This window comes from Schistocerca piceifrons, chromosome 9, assembly GCF_021461385.2.
Source record: "Schistocerca piceifrons isolate TAMUIC-IGC-003096 chromosome 9, iqSchPice1.1, whole genome shotgun sequence".
NCBI classification, from domain to species: domain Eukaryota; kingdom Metazoa; phylum Arthropoda; class Insecta; order Orthoptera; family Acrididae; genus Schistocerca; species Schistocerca piceifrons.
In genome coordinates, this window is record NC_060146.1 from 133,573,872 (window position 1) to 133,595,828 (window position 21,957).

The 21,957-nt window shown below is 41.5% G+C and overlaps 1 protein-coding gene across 5 annotated transcripts in view; it reads right to left on the reverse strand.

The window, feature by feature from the left end:
* Window positions 1-21,957, reverse strand: part of LOC124717372 (speckle targeted PIP5K1A-regulated poly(A) polymerase-like) — a 221,362-nt gene that overhangs the window by 184,615 nt on the left and 14,790 nt on the right. For all 5 annotated transcript variants that reach the window (XM_047244208.1, XM_047244210.1, XM_047244206.1 and 2 more), the window contains exons 3-5: window positions 17,892-18,003; window positions 14,090-14,181; window positions 13,140-13,442 (exon numbers count right to left, since the gene is read on the reverse strand). In XM_047244208.1, coding sequence (XP_047100164.1) covers window positions 13,140-13,442; window positions 14,090-14,181; window positions 17,892-18,003 — 507 coding nt within the window. The remainder of the gene's footprint in view (window positions 1-13,139; window positions 13,443-14,089; window positions 14,182-17,891; window positions 18,004-21,957) is intronic.

Genomic DNA, 21,957 nt, shown 5'->3' on the forward strand with positions numbered 1-21,957 from the left:
ACTCGTCGAACAGACTTCTGAAATTCGCATCCCACTTATGCAAGACAAAACATACCAACACTATCATGTAAAAATGTGCAATAGCCTGGAGCAGTTTTAAGATCCATGCTGGAAAAGAGTAAGACTAACTGTGTGAAGGAGATGATGATGACTGAAATTTTTTTTTATACTGTTTATAAAAGAGTACTGTTTCACCGACATACACCTAACCAAGAACGGTGATGAGAATGTTTACCTGAAAAGTTTGTAGATCATTTCATTCTTGACACTCACAATGTATGGGGTCATTAGGGTGCTTCTAAATGCAACAACAAGGTAAACTGGTACTGCCACTTTCCCAACATGTGGCACCAAATTTTCCACGTAATCCGAACATGTGTGACTTTTCAGAAGACCAAACACCCCAACAAGACAAAATTAATTGAACTGCATTCAACAGTTCCCACAAAACCTCTACAATTAGTATCCTTGGATGCTGCCAATCCTTATCCAAAAGGAAAATGGGGTGTTAAGTATGTTAATTGCCTTATATGATGGTCTTTCCAGGTATGTTAAGTTATACGCAGTGAGATCAGTGACCACAAATTCTATTATTAAAAGATTTATAACAACTATCTCCTGAGAGTAGGGAAGCCACAGTTACTGTTCGCTGATAATGCATCTTACTTCACAAGTAACAGATGGCATGAATTCATGACCAAAAATAAAACAAAACACATATTGGTATCACGATTTCCACCCCAAAGCAAAAAATGGCTCTGAGCACTACGGGACTTAACATCTGAGGTCATCAGTCCCCCAGAACTTGGACCTACTTAAACTTAACTAACCTAAGGACATCACGCACATCCATGCCCGAGGCAGGATTCGAACGTGTGACCGTAGCGGTCGCGCGGTTCCAGACTGAAGCGGCCAGCCCACCCCAAAGCAACTATCATAGCAAGGGTGTTTAAGGAATTTAACAGACTTATTCGATGCTATGCACCACAGAAACATACAAAATGGACTGAGTTGTTCTAACAATTTCAGCAAATCATTAACAACTTGCCATACACTTCAACAGGTTTTAGACCAACGGAATTAATGTTTCAGAAATGAGAAATGGACGAGTGGTAAAAACCACTGCCTAAAGTACCTAAGGGAGATATGAGATTTGAAGAAAAAATACACCAGGCCTTGATTAATCTAGGAGAAAAGGCTATCCAGAGAAAAAAAAGTCTTGCGGTATAAGTATTAGGATGCACTATACAATTCCACATAGGACAATAGGTATTACTGCAAATGCACCCAAAGTTTATCAAAGATGGAAAACTTAACCACAAATGGCAACTCTTATACAATGGCCCATTTATAATTACCTAAGTACCTCATCCAGGATCATACACACCAGCTTATCCTAAAAGTGGAAACGACAAGAGCCTTTATCCACACAAGGATCTAAACAAATCTGTATGTTGAATGGCTTTGACAAAAGGTTAAACCAACTCATGAAGTTGATATGCTTACATGTAGTGAAAACTATGTTGTTGTTGTTGTGGTCTTCAGTCCTGAGACTGGTTTGATGCAGCTCTCCATGCTACTCTATCCTGTGCAAGCTTTTTCATCTCCCAGTACCTACTGCAACCTACATCCTTCTGAATCTGCTTAGTGTATTCATCTCTTGGTCTCCCTCTACGATTTTTACCCTCCACGCTGCCCTCCAATACTAAATTGGTGATCCCTTGATGCCTCAGAACATGTCCTACCAACCGATCCCTTCTTCTGGTCAAGTTGTGCCACAAACTTCTCTTCTCCCCAATCCTATTCAATACTTCCTCATTAGTTATGTGATCTACCCATCTAATCTTCAGCATTCTTCTGTAGCACCACATTTCGAAAGCTTCTATGCTCTTCTTGTCCAAACTATTTACCGTCCATGTTTCACTTCCATACATGGCTACACTCCATACAAATACTTTCAGAAATGACTTCCTGACACTTAAATCTATACTCAATGTTAACAAATTTCTCTTCTTCAGAAACGCTTTCCTTGCCATTGCCAGCCTACATTTTATATCCTCTCTACTTCGACCATCATCAGTTATTTTGCTCCCCAAATAGCAAAACTCCTTTACTACTTTAAGTGCCTCATTTCCTAATCTAATTCCCTCAGCATCACCCGACTTGATTAGACTACATTCCATTATCCTTGTTTTGCTTTTGTTGATGTTCATATATATATATAAAAATTACAAAAGATGTTCACTTAAGTTTAGGATATGTGTCTTGTTGTTTATGTGTGTGTAAACATAAATAAGGTAAGTCATTAATTGTTTCAGAATTTGTTCACTGACAAAAGCATGTTGTGAAATAAGTGATAAACTGAATTTAATAACCATGATGTGAATTCACTACTAAAATACAGACACCTTCCAAACACAAATTGATAAATGTGATGGGGAGAAGTAAATGATGTAATATTGCGACATGAAGCAATGTGCAAGAACAGTAGAAATTTGCATCGCAAGACAGGGACAACATTGGACGATTAAAGAAAAAACAAATGGGACTAACATGCTGCTTACACACTAGGTCACTATTTACAACATATGCACAAAAATCTACATTATGGGCACATACAAAATAAACTACACACTATAGTATAGGAAATCTGTATATAACTTGAAAGAATGATGGTTCTTGGATATGCTCATGCTGGAAAAGCTACAAGAGGGGGCAATGACACCATGCCTCATCTAGGAAGATACCTATTAGTTTCATGTGCAATAATTGTATGAATATGGAAGAGGTGGAAAAGATAAGTTGAAGTGATAGGCATGCTGTTAATATCCGCACTCTCACAAAAAAGGGTTGAATTCTGGGAATTAGTCAGAAAAATAATGAACTAAAAACATTATATATAAAAACAAAGATGAGGTGACTTACCGAACAAAAGCGCTGGCAGGTCGATAGACACACAAACAAACACAAACACACACACAAAATTCAAGCTTTCGCAACAAACTGTTGCCTCTTTCCTGATGAGGCAACAGTTTGTTGCGAAAGCTTGAATTTTGTGTGTGTGTTTGTGTTTGTTTGTGTGTCTATCGACCTGCCAGCGCTTTTGTTCGGTAAGTCACCTCATCTTTGTTTTTATATATAATTTTTCCCACGTGGAATGTTTCCTTCCATTATATTGAGAACTAAAAACATTTGCGTACAGTGCAAAAAGATATATGCTATAAGTGTGAATGTCATGGTTCGCTTTGGAACAACGATATACTTAGTTGCCAAGTTTTAATATCAAGTGCTATTTTTAACATGGAATGATGCAAGAACAGATAGCAGTAATGACGAGAAAAATAATTTAGGTAGCTGGTACGAAAAGAAATGGGCCACACTGCAATACGAGTAATTATTTATACAAATATAATAGAGGGAAACATTCCACGTGGGAAAAATATATCTAAAAACAAAGATGATGTGACTTACCAAACGAAAGCGCTGGCAGGTCGATAGACACACACAAACAAACACATACACACACACATAATTCAAGCTTTCGCAACCAACGGTTGCTTTGTCAGGAAAGAGGGGAGGAGAGGGAAAGACAAAAGGATGTGGGTTTTAAGGGAGAGGGTAAGGAGTCATTCCAATCCCGGGAGCGGAAAGACTTACCTTAAGGGGAAAAAAGGACGGGTATACACTCGCGCGAGCCCAAACACACACACACACACACACACACACACACACACACACACACACACACACACACACACACAGCCCAAACTCTTCGTCTTTGAATATGTCTGCTTGTGGATGGATATGTGTGGATGGATATGTGCGTGTGCGTGCGTGCGCGTGCGCGATTGTATATCCGTCCTTTTTTCCCCCCCTAAGGTAAGTCTTTCTGCTCCCGGGATTGGAATGACTCCTTACCCTCTCCCTTAAAACCCACATCCTTTCGTCTTTCCCTCTCCTCCCCTCTTTCCTGACGAAGCAATCGTTGGTTGCGAAAGCTAGAATTTTGTGTGTATGTATGTGTTTCTTTGTGTGTCTATCGACCTACCAGCACTTTCGTTTGGTAAGTCACATCATCTTTGTTTTTAGATATAATTATTTATACATAAATATGAGCATGAATCTGATAGCGTGAATGTCATGTGAGAATATAAAGATGTTATAGTATGTGAAATGTAATTAAGTGGAGATTCTATACTACCAAAGGGTAAAAATAGGGGCTTGGACCATACATTGAAGAATGCATGTAACAGATATAAATGCCTAATGCAAGTATTCAGGACGCAATTACACATGATCAAGGCTTATCTGAATGTCCTTCCACAAACATTTCCATGACGCTCTCCTGTAAATCAAGCAAAACCAAGCCATTCACACCAAATTTCTTTGTACACTTTCAATTTGTGTTAGTCTTATTTGGTATATGTCTCACACACTTGTGTAATTTTCTAAGATACGACCGACAAGAGATTTGTAAGCAGTCTCCTCCATGAAATGACTGCTTTCGGAACATCCTGCCAATGTGCCACAGTTTGCCGCCTGTTTACTCTGTCTGGGCCTATGTGAGCACTGCATGCTTTGTCCCCTCAAATGATTACAAGCAGGTGTTTTTGCAAGAGTTAACTGGTTAAATTGTGAGTAACTGATAATGTAATCTCAGGATAGTATTTTTTGCTTTTGTTTTGTGAAGTATTATTTTTAATTTCTGTACATTTAAAGCACACTGGCAGTTTTTCTACCACTTTAAAATCTACTTTATAAGTGGCTGAATATTTCTGCAGCTTTTTTCAGGCAGTGCTTCATTAGGGATATCTGCATCATCTAAAAAAAGCATTAGGTCACTATTAATTTTGAAATGGCGAAGGCTAAAAAGACAGTGCCCAATATACAACCCATCTAAAACCATCTCCTCCTGGCGATGCCAAAGCGACACCACTTGCCGACAGATGGCAACACAGAGATCATTGGAGGGATCGAAAGAACTAGCAGAGCGAGGTATGAGGACTGCAGTTTTCGCAGCAGCATCAGCGACCTTGTTTCCTTTCAGACCAACATGATCCACATAAACATTAAAGTGGCTCTATCAAGAGTGAACAAGTGAAAGCTGGCCTGGAACTGTTGCACTAAGGGATGGACGGTGTACAACACACACAGGCTCTGAAGGGCACAGAGAATCACAACAGATGACAACTAAAAATCCTGTGTCGCCAGATGTACTGTGTAGCCTGATACAGGGCAAAGAGCGCTACTGTAAATACTGCTCAGTGTTCCGGAAGCCGATGCTGAAAAACATAGGCACCAATGATGAAGGCACACCTGACACCACGGTCAGTCTGAGAGCCTTCTGTGTGAGGCCCAAGCAACTTATGGTGATAAAACGAGGCTGGAGTAGTGGTCCTTAGGAAGAGAATTAAGTTCAAGGTGAACACGGGTTGCTGCACAAAGCCAAGGTCGTGAACGGTACACACCCATCGGTGGCAGGTAGCGTAAAGTCAAGCTGCTAGAGCAACAACTGAAAGCAAACTCCAGGAGGTAATAGAGAAGATGGGCGTGCCCCATACTGGCGATCAAAGGAGTTATGAAGGATACGTACAATCAGTGGCCAGGCACGGCAGACAAACGAGATTCATATCTGCTGACAAAAATCACGGCAGAATGACAGCAGTAGTTTGGCAGCTTCTGCATACAGGCTCTTAATTGGGCTAGTGTAAAAGGTACCAGTGGCCAAACAGACAAGGGACAGGTACAAACGGAGGAGGGTGGTCCAGTTCGCTCCCCAGGAAATACTGCTGAGGACACACAGGACATTGAGGGACCACATATAGCGGGCGGCCAGGTAAGATGTGTGGGAGGACCAAAAAAGTTTAGGAATTTTGTAGTTTCAACAAATGGAACAGCAACATGCTCAAGATGTAGAGACGGTGGAAGAAACCAATCGCGCCACCAGAAATTCATACAAATGGTTATGTCAGTGGAAAGGCAAAAGCCATTGTTTATGCTCCATGAGTAAAGACGGTCAAGACAATGCTGAAGTGCCACTCGAGACGACAAGTCCGTGCAGAACTGCAACAGAAGGCAAAATCATTAATGAAAAGGGAGCTAGAGATGCCAGGCAGGAGAGAGGCCATAATAGGATTAATGGCGATACCAAAGAGGACCACGCTAAGGATGGAACACTGAGGCACACCATTTTTCTGGATAAAGTCGTCCGAGAAGGCAGAACCCACATCTACCTTGAAAACTCGGTCTTTTAAAAATTCTTGGAGGAAATGACATGTGAATCCTCTGAAGCCCCATGTGCAGAGAGTACTGGGAATACCAGTCCTCCAGCAGCTGTCATAGGCTTTCTCCAAATCAAAAAACACGGCCACAGTCTGGGATTTCCACAGAAAACCATGTTACGGGCTGACAAAGTGACAAGATGGCCAACTGCAGAATGGCGCACTCTAAGGCCACACTGTGCAGTGGGGTTAGTAAATTGTGGGACTCTCGCCACCATACCAGCTGGGCACGTATCATACATTCCATCACGTTGCACACACAGCTGGTGAGAGAAATGGCACAGTAGCTAGAAGGAAGGTGTTTGCCCTTACCAGGCTTAGGTATGGGTATGACAGTGGCTTCCCACCAGCATCTGAGAAATGTGCCCTCTGCCCAGATGCGATTGTACATATGAAGGAGAAAGTGCTTGCCTGCAAGAGAAAGATTCTGCAACAACTGAATGTGACCACTGTCTGGCCCTGGGGCAGAGGATTGGGATGAAGTGAGAGCATGACCTAGCTCACTCATACTAAGCATTGCAGCACTCACGATTCTGAGAGGAGAACGGTATTGCCCGAGCCTGCTCCACTTGTTTCCTATGTAGGGAGGCAGGATGATAGTGGGTGGAGCTCGAAATCGCTGCAAAATAGTGGCCCAAGGCGATGGAGATAGCAATAAGGTCCACTATGACATCCACTACTACTGTCAGTTTGGAAATTTGTGAATGGACCTTTGTCCCAGAGAGCCGTCAGAGGTTGGCCCATAAGACAGAAACAGAAGAGGGAATGGAACTGTTAAAAGAACTAGTAAATGATATCCAGCTAGTTTTTTTGCTATTCCGAAGAACACAATGACGCTGCACACATCTGGTTATAACGAATGCAGTTAGCCATCATACGATGACAGTTAAAAAATGATGAGAACACAACTCCACACGCAAATTGCGTCGCAGCACACTTCAAGTCCACCAAAGGGGTTGGGACACAGTGCAGAAAAGATGAAGTGCTAGGAATGGAACGTTCTGCGGCAGTAAGGATAACACTGGTAAAGTATTCTACCTGGTCACCACACCTGGAGAAATGCTGTCCGTCAAAGGTCACCAGGGAAGAGTAAAGCCTTCAGTGGCCTTTTAGGTGTGCACATAGATGGGGTGGAAATCAGCAAACAGACAGCGCAAGGGAAATGGTTACTCGATTACGTCTCAGAGGGAACAGACCACTCTAGATGACAGGCAGGCTGGGCAGTGCAGAAGGAGAGGTCCAAATGGGAATAGGTATGCATGGAGTCTGAAAGGAATATGAGTGCTCCTGTGTTAAGGCAAATGATATTAAATTGATTGGAAGGTCAGCCGAGAGGGCTCCTCTCTGACAGGTTCTGGGAGAACCCCAAAGCGGATGGTACGGATGGAAGTCACCAAGCAGCATAAAGGGCCGAGGGAGTCGCCCAATAAGCTGGATGAAGTCCACCCCGGTGACACCAAACGACAGAGGGATGTGAACGGTACAAAGGGAAAAGGTGAAGTGAGGAAGCAAAATGCTGACTGCAACAGTTTGAAGCCAGTTAGTCAGGGAGATGGTTTGACTATAAATGTCATTCCGGATGAGCAGCATGACTCCCCCACAAGATGGAATGTCATGCTCGGGGGAAGGGGAGACTGGAGAGAATTGCTAGAAGCCAAAGTGGTCATGAGGGTGCAATTTTGCTTCCTGGAGGCAGAAAAAGTGGACACTGTGATTCCAAGAGCAACTGTAATTTGACTGTTTGATCTAAGGCCACAAATGTTTCATTGGAGTTGAGTCATGACGAGGAAAGGGGAGGAGGGAAAGATGACAGGGTGTCACCTCAACTGCTACAGGGTGCAGCAAATGGAGGCTCTCGGTCCACGAGATCTACAGAGACTGATGCCTCTCTTTCTGTTGGTCCGCGGAGTCTAGCGCAGAAAAACAATTCGCGGTGCAAACTGGCGAAATGGAGGTCAGCTGGGTGAGTGCATCACGTGGTGACACCACTGAAGAGGATTTCCGAGTCGGTGAAGGAGAAGACTGTTTGCCTCAGTTTGATTTCTCGGGGCTTCCAAGTGTGGCAGATGACAATTCAGACGTTTGTTGGCTGGAGGGATGTAAAAAGTCTATGCGGGAGTATTCCGTGTGTGCTCTCTGGCTGCCAGTTGTTTGGCAGGTGACTCGGCCCCCTGAGGAAAGTTTGGTGGTTTGTTGCACAGCTGCAAGAGGACACGGGGATGTCACCTCGACACTTGGCAATTTGAGGACGCACGTCGGCACGGCCATGTCCTTCGTGGAGCGAGATGTACCGAAAACATTACTGTAAGTGCTGGATGGTAAACTGCAGGGTTTCCGATTAGCCAGCAACTTGCGAACAACAGAGTACAGCACCTTTTCCTCAACCCGGATCTCCTGGACAGCCCACTCATTGAGATACACGGGACAATCTCGTTACGAGGCTGCACGATCGTCATTGCAACAGGTGCGGCAGGGAGAAGGAAGTGGACAATCACCCTCGTGAGCATCCTTACCACAGGTTACACATTTGGCCGGGTGTCGACAGGACGTGTGAGTGTGGTTGCAACTGTTACACCAGTAGCAGTGCGTCGGGCCTGACTTTGATAACTACATAGCCTGCTCTGATCCTGGAGGGAAGTACTACTCTATCAAATGTCAAAACAAGCGCATGTGGGCATTAAGGATGCATCTACCTTTTTCATCACCCGATGCACTGTAATGACACCCTGATCAGAGAGGTATGTCTGGATTTCTGCGTAGATCAGACCATCGAGCAGCCTAGTGTAAATACCACCGTGCGAAGAATTCAGTGTGCTACGGGCCTCGACACGAACGCGACAGCCGTGGAGGAGCGAAGCTGCGAGCAGTTGTTGGGCTCGAGAATCAGAAATCGTCTCTAAAAGCGAAGTGCCAATGTGTAAATGAGAGCAGGACTTCACAGGGCCAGCAATCGCATCAACACCTTTCTCAAAAACAAACGGATTTACCGTCGCAAAGGACTGACCATCTCCAGTACGTGAAACCACAAGGAAGTGAGGTGCAACTGGGAGGGTCTTCGAATCGTTAGCCTCATTTCATTTCCGCTTAGTAGATGTTGACTGTGAAGAAGATGAGTGGCTCATTGTGAGAGAATCCCCCAAGATTGCCAGCCTCTCTGATGGTGCACTCCTTTCAAATGGGGGCCTTCTCCGAGGGGCGCACCCACCTTTGGTGATCGTTCACACATCAGGTCACACCTCCTAAACACCTGATGGAGGGACCAATTGGCAATTTGGAAAGATAACAGCTCAGGTAATTGCCCCTCCCTGGGCCTGGCCTGTACCAGGGGGTACGTACAAAACCTACCTGTTGACACAGGTCTGTGAATTACACGTTCCCAGTGATTTCATCCGTAAATTATTATTGTTGTTGTTGTTGTTGTTGTTGTTGTTGTCGTCTTCAGTCCTGTGACTGGTTTGATGCAGCTCTCCATGCTACTCTATCCTGTGCAAGCCTCTTCATCTCCCAGTACCTACTGCAGCCTACATCCTTCTGAATCTGCTTAGTGTATTCATCTCTTGGTCTCCCTCTATGATTTTTACCCTCCATGCTGCCCTTCAGTACCAAATTGGTGATCCCTTGATGCCTCAGAACATGTCCTCCCAACCGATCCCTTCTTCTAGTCACAAACTCCTCTTCTCCCCAATTCTATTCAATACCTCCTCATTAGTTATGTGATCTACCTATCTAATCTTCAGCATTCTTCTGTAGCACCACATTTTGAAAGCTTCTATTCTCTTCTTGTCTAAACTATTTATCGTCCATGTTTCACTTCCATACATGGCTACACTCCATACAAATACTTTCAGAAACGACTTCCTGACACTTAAATCTATACTCGATGTTAACAAATTTCTCTTCTTCAGAAATGCTTTCCTTGCCATTGCCAGTCTACATTTTATAACCTCTCTACTTTGATCATCATCAGTTATTTTGCTCCCCAAATAGCAAAACTCCTTTACTACTTTAAGTGTCTCATTTCCTAATCTAATTCCCTCAGCATCACAGGATTTAATTCGACTACATTCCATTATCCTCATTTTGCTTTTGTTGATGTTCATCTTATACCCTCCTTTCAAGACACTGTCCATTCCATTCAACTGCCCTTCCCAGTCCTTTGCTGTCTCTGACAGAATTACAATGTCATTGGCAAACCTCAAAGCTTTTATTTATTCTCCATTAATTTTAATACCTACTCCGAACTTTTGTTTCCTTTACTGCTTGCTCAATATACAGATTGAATAGCATCCGTAAATAGATATATTAAAAAAGGTAGGAAAATTTCAGAGTACTTGACGGCTCAACACAAAAGTTTTGTCTCAAGTACAGATAGTGTTGAGGATCAGTGGACAAAGTTCAAAACCATTGTACAATATGCATTAGATGAGTATGTGCCAAACAAGATCGTAAGAGATGGAAAAGAGCCACCGTGGTACGACAACCGAGTTAGAAAACTGCTGCGGGAAGCAAAGGGAACTTCACAGCAAACATAAACATAGCCAACGCCTTGCAGACAAACAAAAATTGCGCAAAGCGAAATGTAATGAGAGGAGAGCCATGCGAGAAGCATTCAATGAATTCGAAAATAAAGTGCTATGTACTGACTTGGCAGAAAATCCTAAGAAATTTTGGTCTTATGTCGAAGTGGTAGGTGGATCAAAACAAAATGTCCAGACACTGTGACCAAAATGGTACTGAAACAGAGGATGACAGAATAAATGCCGAAATACTAAATGTCTTTTTCCGAAGCTGTTTCACAGAGTAAGACTGCACTGTAGTTCCTTCTCTAGATTGTCGCACAGATGACAAAATGGTAGATATTGCAATAGATGACAGAGGGACAGAGAAACAATTAAAATCGCTCAAAAGAGGAAAGGCCGCTGGACCGGATAGGATACCAGTTCGATTTTACACAGAGTATGTGAAGGAACTTGCCCCCCTTCTTGCAGCGGTGTACCGTAGGTCTCTAGAAGAGTGTAACATTCCAAAAGATTGGAAAAGGGCACAGGTCATCCCCGTTTTCAAGAAGGATGTCCAAAATGATAGACCTATATCTCTAACGTCTATCAGTTTTAGAATTTTGGAACACTTATTATGTTCGAGTATAGTGACTTTTCTGGAGACTAGAAATCTACTCTGTAGAAATCAGAATGGGTTTCGAAAAAGACGATCGTGTGAAATCCAGCTCATGCTATTCGTCCACGAGACTCAGAGGGCCATAGACACGGGTTCCCAGGCAGATGCCGTGTTTCTTGACTTCTGCAAGGCGTTTGATACAGTTCCCCACAGTCGTTTAATGAACAAAGTAAGAGAATATGGACTATCAGACCAATTGTGTGATAGGATTGAAGAGTTACTAGAAAACAGAATGCAGCATGTCATTCTCAATGTTGAGAAGTCTTCCAAAGTAAGAGTGATTTCAGGTGTGCCGCAGGGGAGTGTCGTAGGACCGCTGCTATTCACTATATATATAAATGACCTTGTGGATAACATCAGAAGCTCACCAAGGCTTTTTGCAGATGATGCTGTAGTATATCGAGAGGTTGTAACAATGGAAAATTGTACTGAAATGCAGGAGGATCTGCAGCGAATTGACGCATGGTGCAGGGAATGGCAATTGAATCTCAATGAAGACAAGCGTAACGTGCTGCGAATACATATGTGTCAGACGTGTGAGCCAGCCTTCAGGACCACACAGGGAGGAAGAAGAAAAAGAGGAACCTCAAACGCAGAAGAAGAGGAAGGATAGGAGAAGGGGAACAAAGAAAGGGAAGAGGAACAAAAAGCAGTGGAGAGACTTTTCTGATGTTAGGCTACTGAAAATGCAGAATACGTTCCAAAAAACATCCCAGACATGTTCATCAACGGGGAAGAATATGGAGAGGATTGACATGCAGCACAAAAGGGTAAATATACTGCAAAGGCTGGAGCCCTGTGGTAGCCAAGCACGAACTCACCAAAGAGTGGTGAGCCCCCCTGGGGGGGCTTTTGAGCTGTGATCTGTTTATACTGTCATTTAACTATTTAAAAATCTGCTAACTAAGTATGCATCAGCACAGGACTGTGTCATCAAATTTTAGCAACAATGCACTGGCTAAGGCATCGCTCCTTGTCGACAGCTGTCGGGCAAAACCCGAGTCTCCCGTTGTGCCCCATCCACCCTATTCTCCAGGCCTAGCCTTCAACAGACCTCTTCCTGTTTCCCTACCTAAAGTGACGTCATTTCCAAATCGTGAAGAAGATTCAGAATAATGTGACAAGAACCCTTCATTCAATCTCTGAAAGTTTTTTTTCCAGGTTTTCCAAAAGTCGGAGAAATGTTGGGAATGATGTATTGCCAGTGGAGAGGACTACTTTGAGGGAGAGAGTACTTAAAACACAGTAGAGTGAGCAGTGAAGATGTTATAAGCAAAGTTTGGTCTCTCTCTCTCTCTCTCTCTCTCTCTCTCTCTCTCTCAAACACACACACACACACACACACACACACACACACGCCTCAAAAAACAACTATAAAGGTCTCCAAAAATAAAAGTCTCTGTTAGTAATCCATACATATAAATAGTGCATCAAAAATTATAATGTCTGTAAAAAGTGAGACTGAAGTACCTCATTTATGATTTTAGTATATTAGATGTAGGGCTAAAATTAATGTTAAAGACTACTAGGAATGAACTGTGTATCTTATGGGTCAAAGAAGGAGACTAATGAAAACGCCAAGCTTTATACACAATGTGCAGTGAATAATATTTAAAATTAACCAAGTTTTCATTCAAAACTTCCTCATATTGTAAAGATGTAAATTTTCAAGCAGGTACTTACCACAGTCTATGAAGATGTCAAGGTCACTTGTCTCCAGAGCAGTACCAGAGACACGAGAGCCAAACGGGTACACTCTCACGTTGGGAACTAACTCATCAGGAAGTATCCTCTCCAGCACGGCACACACAGGATGACGTTCCCGACTGCCGACACCATCATCTATGTCATCATCAAAGTCCAAAGTCAATTTATCGGCCGTACTAACCAGATCGGCAATTTTCTGGTTAAAAGAGTCCTCATTCTTCAAGACTGCCTTTATGTCTGGATCTAGTGTAAATGTCTCGTGCATGTTGATCAGTCCCGCTGCAGAAAAATAACCACACAATAATAAATAATACATCTCCATTGGACACAATTTCGAACAAGCCTGTCATGTTCCCAAGGCTTGGGCATTCCTACCAGTTCTCTTGATCTAGCAGTCCATACTACATACTCCACAGTCTCTGTGATACGCTTTCATAATGAAATGTTGACAACTTTTAACAAAATTGTATGTTACAGATTACAGTGGGCCAAATCTACAGACATTAAACTCACTAAACTGTCACCTAATACAAGTGTATTTTAACTGAAATGTAGTCAATAGATTATGATGGATAATATGAACTACATGAAAAAGCAGACACCAGGAGCTGGATGGGCACCGTGGACTAGAACGATATGAAGTACACACATGGTGCAAGCCAAGCAAGAGGTCCAAACCAAACAAATGAAATAACTAAATGAATGAACATGTACAGTGTTGGCAAAACAGGTAAAGGTGTTAACATCTTACACCTAAACCTGTACAACTGCCGAACACCATGTGTGTCATTTAAATGCAGTTCAATGTTCGGTATGAAGAGAGAAAATGTGAAAAGAAATGCCTGTAGCAATTCCATACAGATATAGCAGCATGCAAGTACTTAAGCTAAACATGTGTATTTGTTACAGTAGTTCAAAATACTCACAAATGGACTTCCATTCGGGCTCATGTGAAGCACGCACTGTATTCGTTTTCACTCTAACTGGGTGGCTCGACAATACTTTACCAACTGAGATCCTGAAAGGAATTAGTATACATTGCTATCTTAACCACAGACTGATTTCCATGATCAAAGAAAAGTAGGGACTAATCTTAAAAACAGATGCAAGTTTAAAAAGGAAACAACAACTATTTATTTAAATAGAGTGTGCTCTTTCTGCACAAGTGGCACACATAAATTAGTGGCTCTTAAAGATGTGACTGTACTTCAGTGATTAAAAAATCATAGCACATGAACAACTAGATTCTCGAAATGAGCAAACTGCTGGTTTCTTGTCAGTGGTAATTTGCATTACCTTAGGCCCAGATGCTCACAATGATTAGGTTGCAAAGCATATCACATACATGTTTTCTTTCCTGAGGTAAGCTCGCTTGCAGGTGTTTTAACTGACTCTCCATATCCTGGATATATTGGTACAAACATGGATTTGGCCCCTACCTGGTCCTACATCGTCTTTCAAGGGCAGACTGCGGAATCTCACTGACCAAGGAAGTACAACGTTTCTCCACAAAGTATCAGCTCCATTTCTATTTTGATGCTCCTATAAGCTGAAGTGTTGTCTATGCATTAGGCTAGTTGGCGGAGGTTGTTAAGCATCCCAATGCAACTGACCCCAGCTCTCTTCAAACACCTCAGGAGTTGAGACATTTACCAATGTGAAACTACATTTGGTGCTCCACTTTTAGCTGCAATGTACCATTCACTTGAAAAACTGTTCCAATGACATGAGGTGGTTTTGGAAGGCCACAATGACTCCAATATCAAAAACTGAAGAAAATGTGACGTGAGTGAACTTTAAATTTTGACCAATGGTCAGAAGTTCAACTGGGTGGCTGACTGAAGAACTTCTGGAACAGTGAAGAAATGATGCTACTTTTCTTGGACAGTCTTATAATGGGAGATGAGGTTTGAGGATTTTGAACACGACCCTGAGACAGAGCTCCAAGGGGCACATCTCACCATCACCACACCTAAAGAATGCATGCATGAGTAGATCCAAAGTAAAGGCAATGCTCATTGTCTTCTTTTACGTTAGTGGTAACATCCACTACAAAGAGACTGTCACTGCTGCCTTTCATATGGAAGTGTCCACATGAAAAAAAAAAAAAAAAAGTGTCTGTCATGTCAAACCACAAGTTCCCAGCCACATTGCCTTCTCAGTGAGGTATTATCTGGTTAAAAACAAAGTGTCAATGCTGCACCAGTCCCACTTCACAAGTTTCTTCTTTGTTTTTCTGGTTCAAGATAACCTAAAAGGCCACCATCCTGGGACTACTGACAACACAAATTGCTGTTACACTTGCCTAAATAAAATTACAACACAGGCCTTCCAGGATGCCTCCAACACTTGGAAATCTTAGTGGCAGAAATGTATTTACGTAGTTGGGTCCCATTTTGGAGAATACTGAGGCTCTGTACTATATTTATCTATGAATTAGTATTTGTGGACTTACAAGGACAGTCCCCCAGTGGTCTGATTGAGTTTTTGAAACAATGTGTATGGTGATGTAGGTTAGGGTCCCAAGTATATCTTATGTACAAGATATACATTTTTTTATATTAATCATCATACAAACATTTGCACTTTGGACAAAACAACTATGATGAAGATTTAAACAAAAGAACAGATTATAAATAAATATGCAAAATGTGGAACAGAAATAATGAATGCAATGACATGGACAAGAACATTAGATGATCAAATGGAAGAAAATTAATAATAAAAAAAATTAGTCACATGCACAAAGCTTCCAAATGAAAAAAATTACAGGAAGGAAAAAAAAAATTTAGAGTACATGTGAAAGTTAATATTATGGTTAAAATAACAACACAGGATTTGAAAATTAAAAAAAAAAAAAAATTTTAACCAATTAATTGAGTAAAAATAATGATCAAAGTAATTTTGGCAAAGATTTCAAAATCAAAAAATTTTGAAGCACCTGACACGATTCAAACCTGTACCCTTCTGCATATCATTCTGATAAGTTAGGCACTACACTACAATTATATTTATTACTGTCAGTTTTCAGGATCTAAAACATAACACAAAATTATGAAATTTTTTTATGGATTACTTGCAAATGTGGGCCCACCAGGGTACGATACCTCGAATTCTAACCTACATCACAGTCCAAATGGTTTCAAAAACTATCCCACTCTCCTTGTTAGTGACATTACTTTCTGGGCAAACCTAGTACACCAACATCACACAGGCAGTTCATAGGGATGTGTTGTATGTTAGTGAATGTTGTCCTGTTGAAAAATCACAGCAGTGTACTGTCTCACAAGAGGTATCACATGGTACACTACTGTGCTGTTCAAATTACTGGAACATTACCAGACATGACCTGAAGTCATATCAGATGGTTCCCCACATTGCATTTGAGATAGTACAGGAGTATGACCCTTCAAAGTCTGGACATAATGCATCCCCTTTCCATGCTGTGTCATAGTCTTAACGTGACGGTCACATGAGGCAATCTCTTCCGTGCTAGGAGTGTGCAAACAGTCATGAATCATTTACTTCCTTTCCTGGCACATTTTGTAATTAGCTACTTGGTTGCAAGAAGTTTTTTCCTTGCGTAAGCAAGCGAGTTTTGAGTAACATGTATTCTGTCAGCTTCTCACATTGTCCCAAAATTTAGTGCCCCTGCCCTCGCCCCAACCCCTCATGGGGTTTGCTGAGACAACTGGCTCAGGCTTCAATACCTCCAAAAGATAACTATTGTGGTTGCACATATGTGTGGATAGCGATTTTCAGCATTAACATTTCTTTATGAAAACTGTTTAACAGCGGGATGCAGCTATCAAGTTAATATTCCAAACTTTTTGTATTTTAATTCCTCAGTCAGTCCCTTCAATTTGTGCACAACCTTTTGAATCACCCCGTATGATACGCATTTCATACTTCACACTGTTACATAATCAATAAATTCACTTATCCAGCGAATATATAAACATAATAGAGTTAATATTAACAATTGCAATATTTTATTAATGTGCAGCGTAAATTAGTTGTCATCAACAGGAAAGTAAGTAAACGCTGAACTTTTAACTGCACAGAAACTGAAAATAAAGGAAAGTGAAACTTAAACTTTTTTGAACAAAATCCCCACCTTCATAAGATCTAATCCTGCCAGAGCCAACGCTGCTAATGCTCTACACTGTCATTTCACACGTATTCTGGTACCACACTGAACACTTATACATAATTACTAGGAAGGATTTGTTACAAAGTCTTTTCTGATGGTACTTACCTTGAGTAGGCCTTTTACAGACGTGAAGTGTGGATGATAAACAGTTCAGATGAAATGTGGTGCTACATAAGAATAGTGAAGACCAGAAGTTTAGATCACAGAATTCATTAAGAGTTATTCACTCAAGTTAGGATAAGAGGCCTTTGTGGTACAACTTGACTAAAACGGGGATTGGTTGATAGGACATCTTCAGACTGGAATCCTAACAACAGTTATCATCAGTAATGGAATTAAAGAGTAGCAAACAGATCGTGAAAGGTAGGTGACTTGATTGAAATGAACAATCCAAACTTATAGATTTATCGTGTCTGATAACTTAACATTATACTGAATTTTGAAAGACTTCCCTTAAAAATGGACATTATCTGCTAAAGCACAGAAATGAAATAATAATGAAAGGTCACTTCAGAAAATGCATGATAACATTGAAAGTACATAGAAATAATACATCACCCCTTGGAGAAACTTACCTGTCTGCAAACTCTATTACAGCATTGTCATTGCCAAGTCCAATGTACGTAATAGTACCGAATTTCTGAAGTCCCCAATATATATCAATTATCTTTGCACCTTTCGGAACCTCTGCAACCAAACATATTGTACTTTAATCACTAATATAGGGTAACTAAAAAGTTATTTTATATGTAACCTGCTGAAATACAGTAACAAACTTTTCAGTATTTACGCAACTTCAATTCCAAGAATATCTTCTAGCATCAATTGTCCCCAATTTTCTGTCCACACCAAGTACGAATGTGTGTTCCATACATAAAGCCAATGTAATTGTGTGATGGGTACTGAATACGAACTGATAGTGGAAACAAGAGTGTCTTTGTCCTAAGCAGAGTGGTTATCCAGATAGCAGCAAGAAGTGACCATGGCACAGGAAAGTATGGAAAATAAAGTGCAAAAATATGCGAGAGTGATGCAGGAAGAGTGATCAATTTGAACATCTAGTTTTATGATATCGATGGGAGTAATGAGGAACACGAGACGCTGCACCAACAATCAGCACAGTCTTGCAACCATGTGTTGTACAAGACGAGACAGTTGATACGGTGCAGCTTATAAATAAGAGGGTGTGCTGCAGTTTGGAAGACAAGTGAAACACCGGACAGAAGAGAAAGGAGGACAGACACAGAGTATAGTAATATGTTCGAACATAGTAACAAAGGCAAACAGCTCTGGGTTATGAGATGGAAGAAAGCCATTAGGCAAAAATCAAACAATAGAAAACTCAGGATGGAATAATGACAATATTATGAAAAGGACAGATTGCCACTCACCATATAGCAAATTGAGATTCAACATTTCTGCTATATGATGAATAGCAATCTATCCTTTTCATAATGTTGTCATTATTCCAGTGTGAATTTTCTACTGTTTGATCCTGGTAAATTATAGCTACTTCTGTACTTATTGTGAAAGGGGAAAGGGAGGGGGGGGGGGGTACTGGACGGATGGACATTGAATTAATAAGGGTAGTCTGTGAGTTGCTCCTGATGACAGCAGTCAAAGCTCCAAGAAACAGTGGAACTCGTGTGACAGATGCTAAATAATGTATTGTTCTTGTTTTGCTTGCAGAATGAGACAGAACTGTCATCAGCACTTCTACGCTCATACTTACAGAATACATTTGTAATGAGATGTAAAATATCATTTGCAGAATGGGATGTTCCAGATCCTTTATCTCCATTGGCTGATTAAAGATGTTCATAGGTTAAGGTAGTTAGTAAGTAAAAAACACCCCACTTTTGGGAAGTTTCTGGCGGTTTGTGCAGATCAAAGTTGTACCGATCCTGTGCCATCAGCGATGAGGGCCACAGACTGGTGCTTCTACCTGCTCAGTGGAGTCATTTTCTCTGTGGAGCCAGGAGTGAAGAGCTTGGAGTGGATATAACCTCCGTGGCATCAAAGAAACCATTGCTGAAAAGACAACAGATGTTCAGATTTTATTGTAAAAAATTGTTCTGAGTCTACTGTCAGACACACTTGCACAAAAACCTAACTGGAATTTCACACCCATGCAGTCAATCAAGGGGAAGAGGTCAGGATTGTATGTTATAGGAAATACATCGTGTTCAACTTCTCTGGGCGTGTTACGCCACTAGACAGAAGAAAAATTCTCTTTCACCACACTGATGCTGCGGATCAAACTCCACGGGGGAGGAGCTGGTTCACAGTTCATGGGCAATGTGTAGGAGGACCCTTACTGCATTGACATTGTACAGCGAGACAGAAAATCTGAGAGAATTTGAAAACTGAGCTGCAGATCGACAACTGGACACTTTCAATGGCCCACTTCTATTACCCCCAGCAGGAAAATAAGCCACAAAACATTCCACTAACAAATGAAAATGTGTGTGAGACCACACTTCTAACCAAGACTCGACTCGGCCATAGCCTATATGAGCATGCCTTAAAACCTGATCCAAACTTTCATACCACCGATGTTCCTATCAACACTACTGCTCATTAGTACTGAATACTTGTTAGAGGATGTCAATATGGTGTGTGTTCCCCTTTGCCTTTACCATGGCTTGTATTCTGGTGGGGCCACTTCCAATGAGGTGTCTGAATTTCTGTGGAGGAATAGTAGCCCCTTCTTCCTCAAGAACTGAAACCACAGATGGTAGTGATGTTTAAAACCAAAGTGAATGTTATGGCTCTTACCACGGGTCTTCTGCTCGCATGAGGTTGGGACTCCAGGTAGGCTAGTCCATTACAGGAATGTTACTTTCCACAAACCATTACCACAAACAAGCTGCTTTATGACAAGTCATATCGTCACGCTGACACAAATATCATCTCCGAACTGTTTCTTTACTGTACACAGGACACAATTCTGTAACGTGTGTTCCTATGCTTCTGGATTTAGGGTTGTTTTCTTAAGTGCAATAAGGAAACCACACCCTTACCACAAAGAACAAACCCCGTACTGTTGTTGTTGTTGTTGTTGTTGTTGTTGTTGTGGTCTTCAGTCCTAAGACTACTGGTTTGATGCATCTCTCCATGCTACTCTATCCTGTGCAAGCTTCTTCATCTCCAAGTACCTACTGCAACCTACATCCTTCTGAATCTGCTTAGTGTATTCATCTCTTGGTCTCCCTCTACGATTTTTACCCTTCACGCTGCCCTCCAATGCTAAATTTGTGATCACTTGATGCCTCAAAACATGTCCTACCAACCGATCCCTTCTTCTAGTCAAGTTGTGCCACAAACTTCTCTTCTCCCCAATCCTATTCAATACCTCCTCATTAGTTACGTGATCTACCCACCTTATCTTCAGCATACTTCTGTAGCAACACATTTTGAAAGCTTCTATTCTCTTCTTGTCCAAACTGGTTATCGTCCATTTTCACTTCCATACATGGCTACACTCCATACAAATACTTTCAGAAATGACTTCCTGACAAATCTATACTCGATGTTAACAAATTTCTCTTCTTCAGAAACGATTTCCTTGCCATTGCCAGTCTACATTTTATATCCTCTCTACTTCGACCATCATCAGTTATTTTGCTCCCTAAATAGCAAAACTCCTTTACTACTTTAAGTGTCTCATTTCCTAATCTAATCCCCTCAGCATCACCCGATTTAATTTGACTACATTCCATTATCCTCGTTTTGCTTTTGTTGATGTTCATCTTATATCCTCCTTTCAAGACACTGTCCATTCCGTTCAACTGCTCTTCCAAGTCCTTTGCTGTCTCTGACAGAATTACAATGTCACCGGCAAACCTCAAAGTTTTTACTTCTTCTCCATGAATTTTAATACCTACTCCGAATTTTTCTTTTGTTTCCCTTACTACTTGCTCAATATATAGATTGAATAACATCAGGGATAGGCTACAACCCTGTCTCACTCCCTTCCCAACTACTGCTTCCCTTTCATGTCTCTCGACTCTTATGACTGCCATCTGGTTTCTGTACAAATTGTAAATAGCCTTTCGCTCCCTGTATTTTACTCCTGCCACCTTCAGAATTTGAAAGAGAGTATTCCAGTCAACATTGTCAAAAGCTTTCTCTAAGTCTACAAATGCTAGAAACGTAGGTTTGCCTTTTCTTAATCTTTCTTCTACGATAAGTCGTAAGGTTAGTATTGCCTCACGTGTTCCAACATTTCTACGGAATCCAAACTGATCTTCCCCGAGGTCCGCTTCTACCAGTTTTTCCATTCGTCTGTAAAGAATTCGCGTTAGTATTTTGCAGCTGTGACTTATTAAACTGATTGTTCGGTAATTTTCACATCTGTCAACACCTGCTTTCTTTGGGATTGGAATTATTATATTCTTCTTGAAGTCTATGGGTATTTCGCCTGTCTCATACATCTTGCTCACCAGATGGTAGAGTTTTGTCATGACTGGCTCTCCCAAGGCCATCAGTAGTTCTAATGGAATGTTGTATACTCCCGGGGCCTTGTTTCGACTCAGGTCTTTCAGTGCTCTGTCAAACTCTTCACGCAGTATCGTATCTCCCATTTCATCTTCATCTACCCCCTCTTCCATTTCCATAATATTGTCCTCAAGTATATCA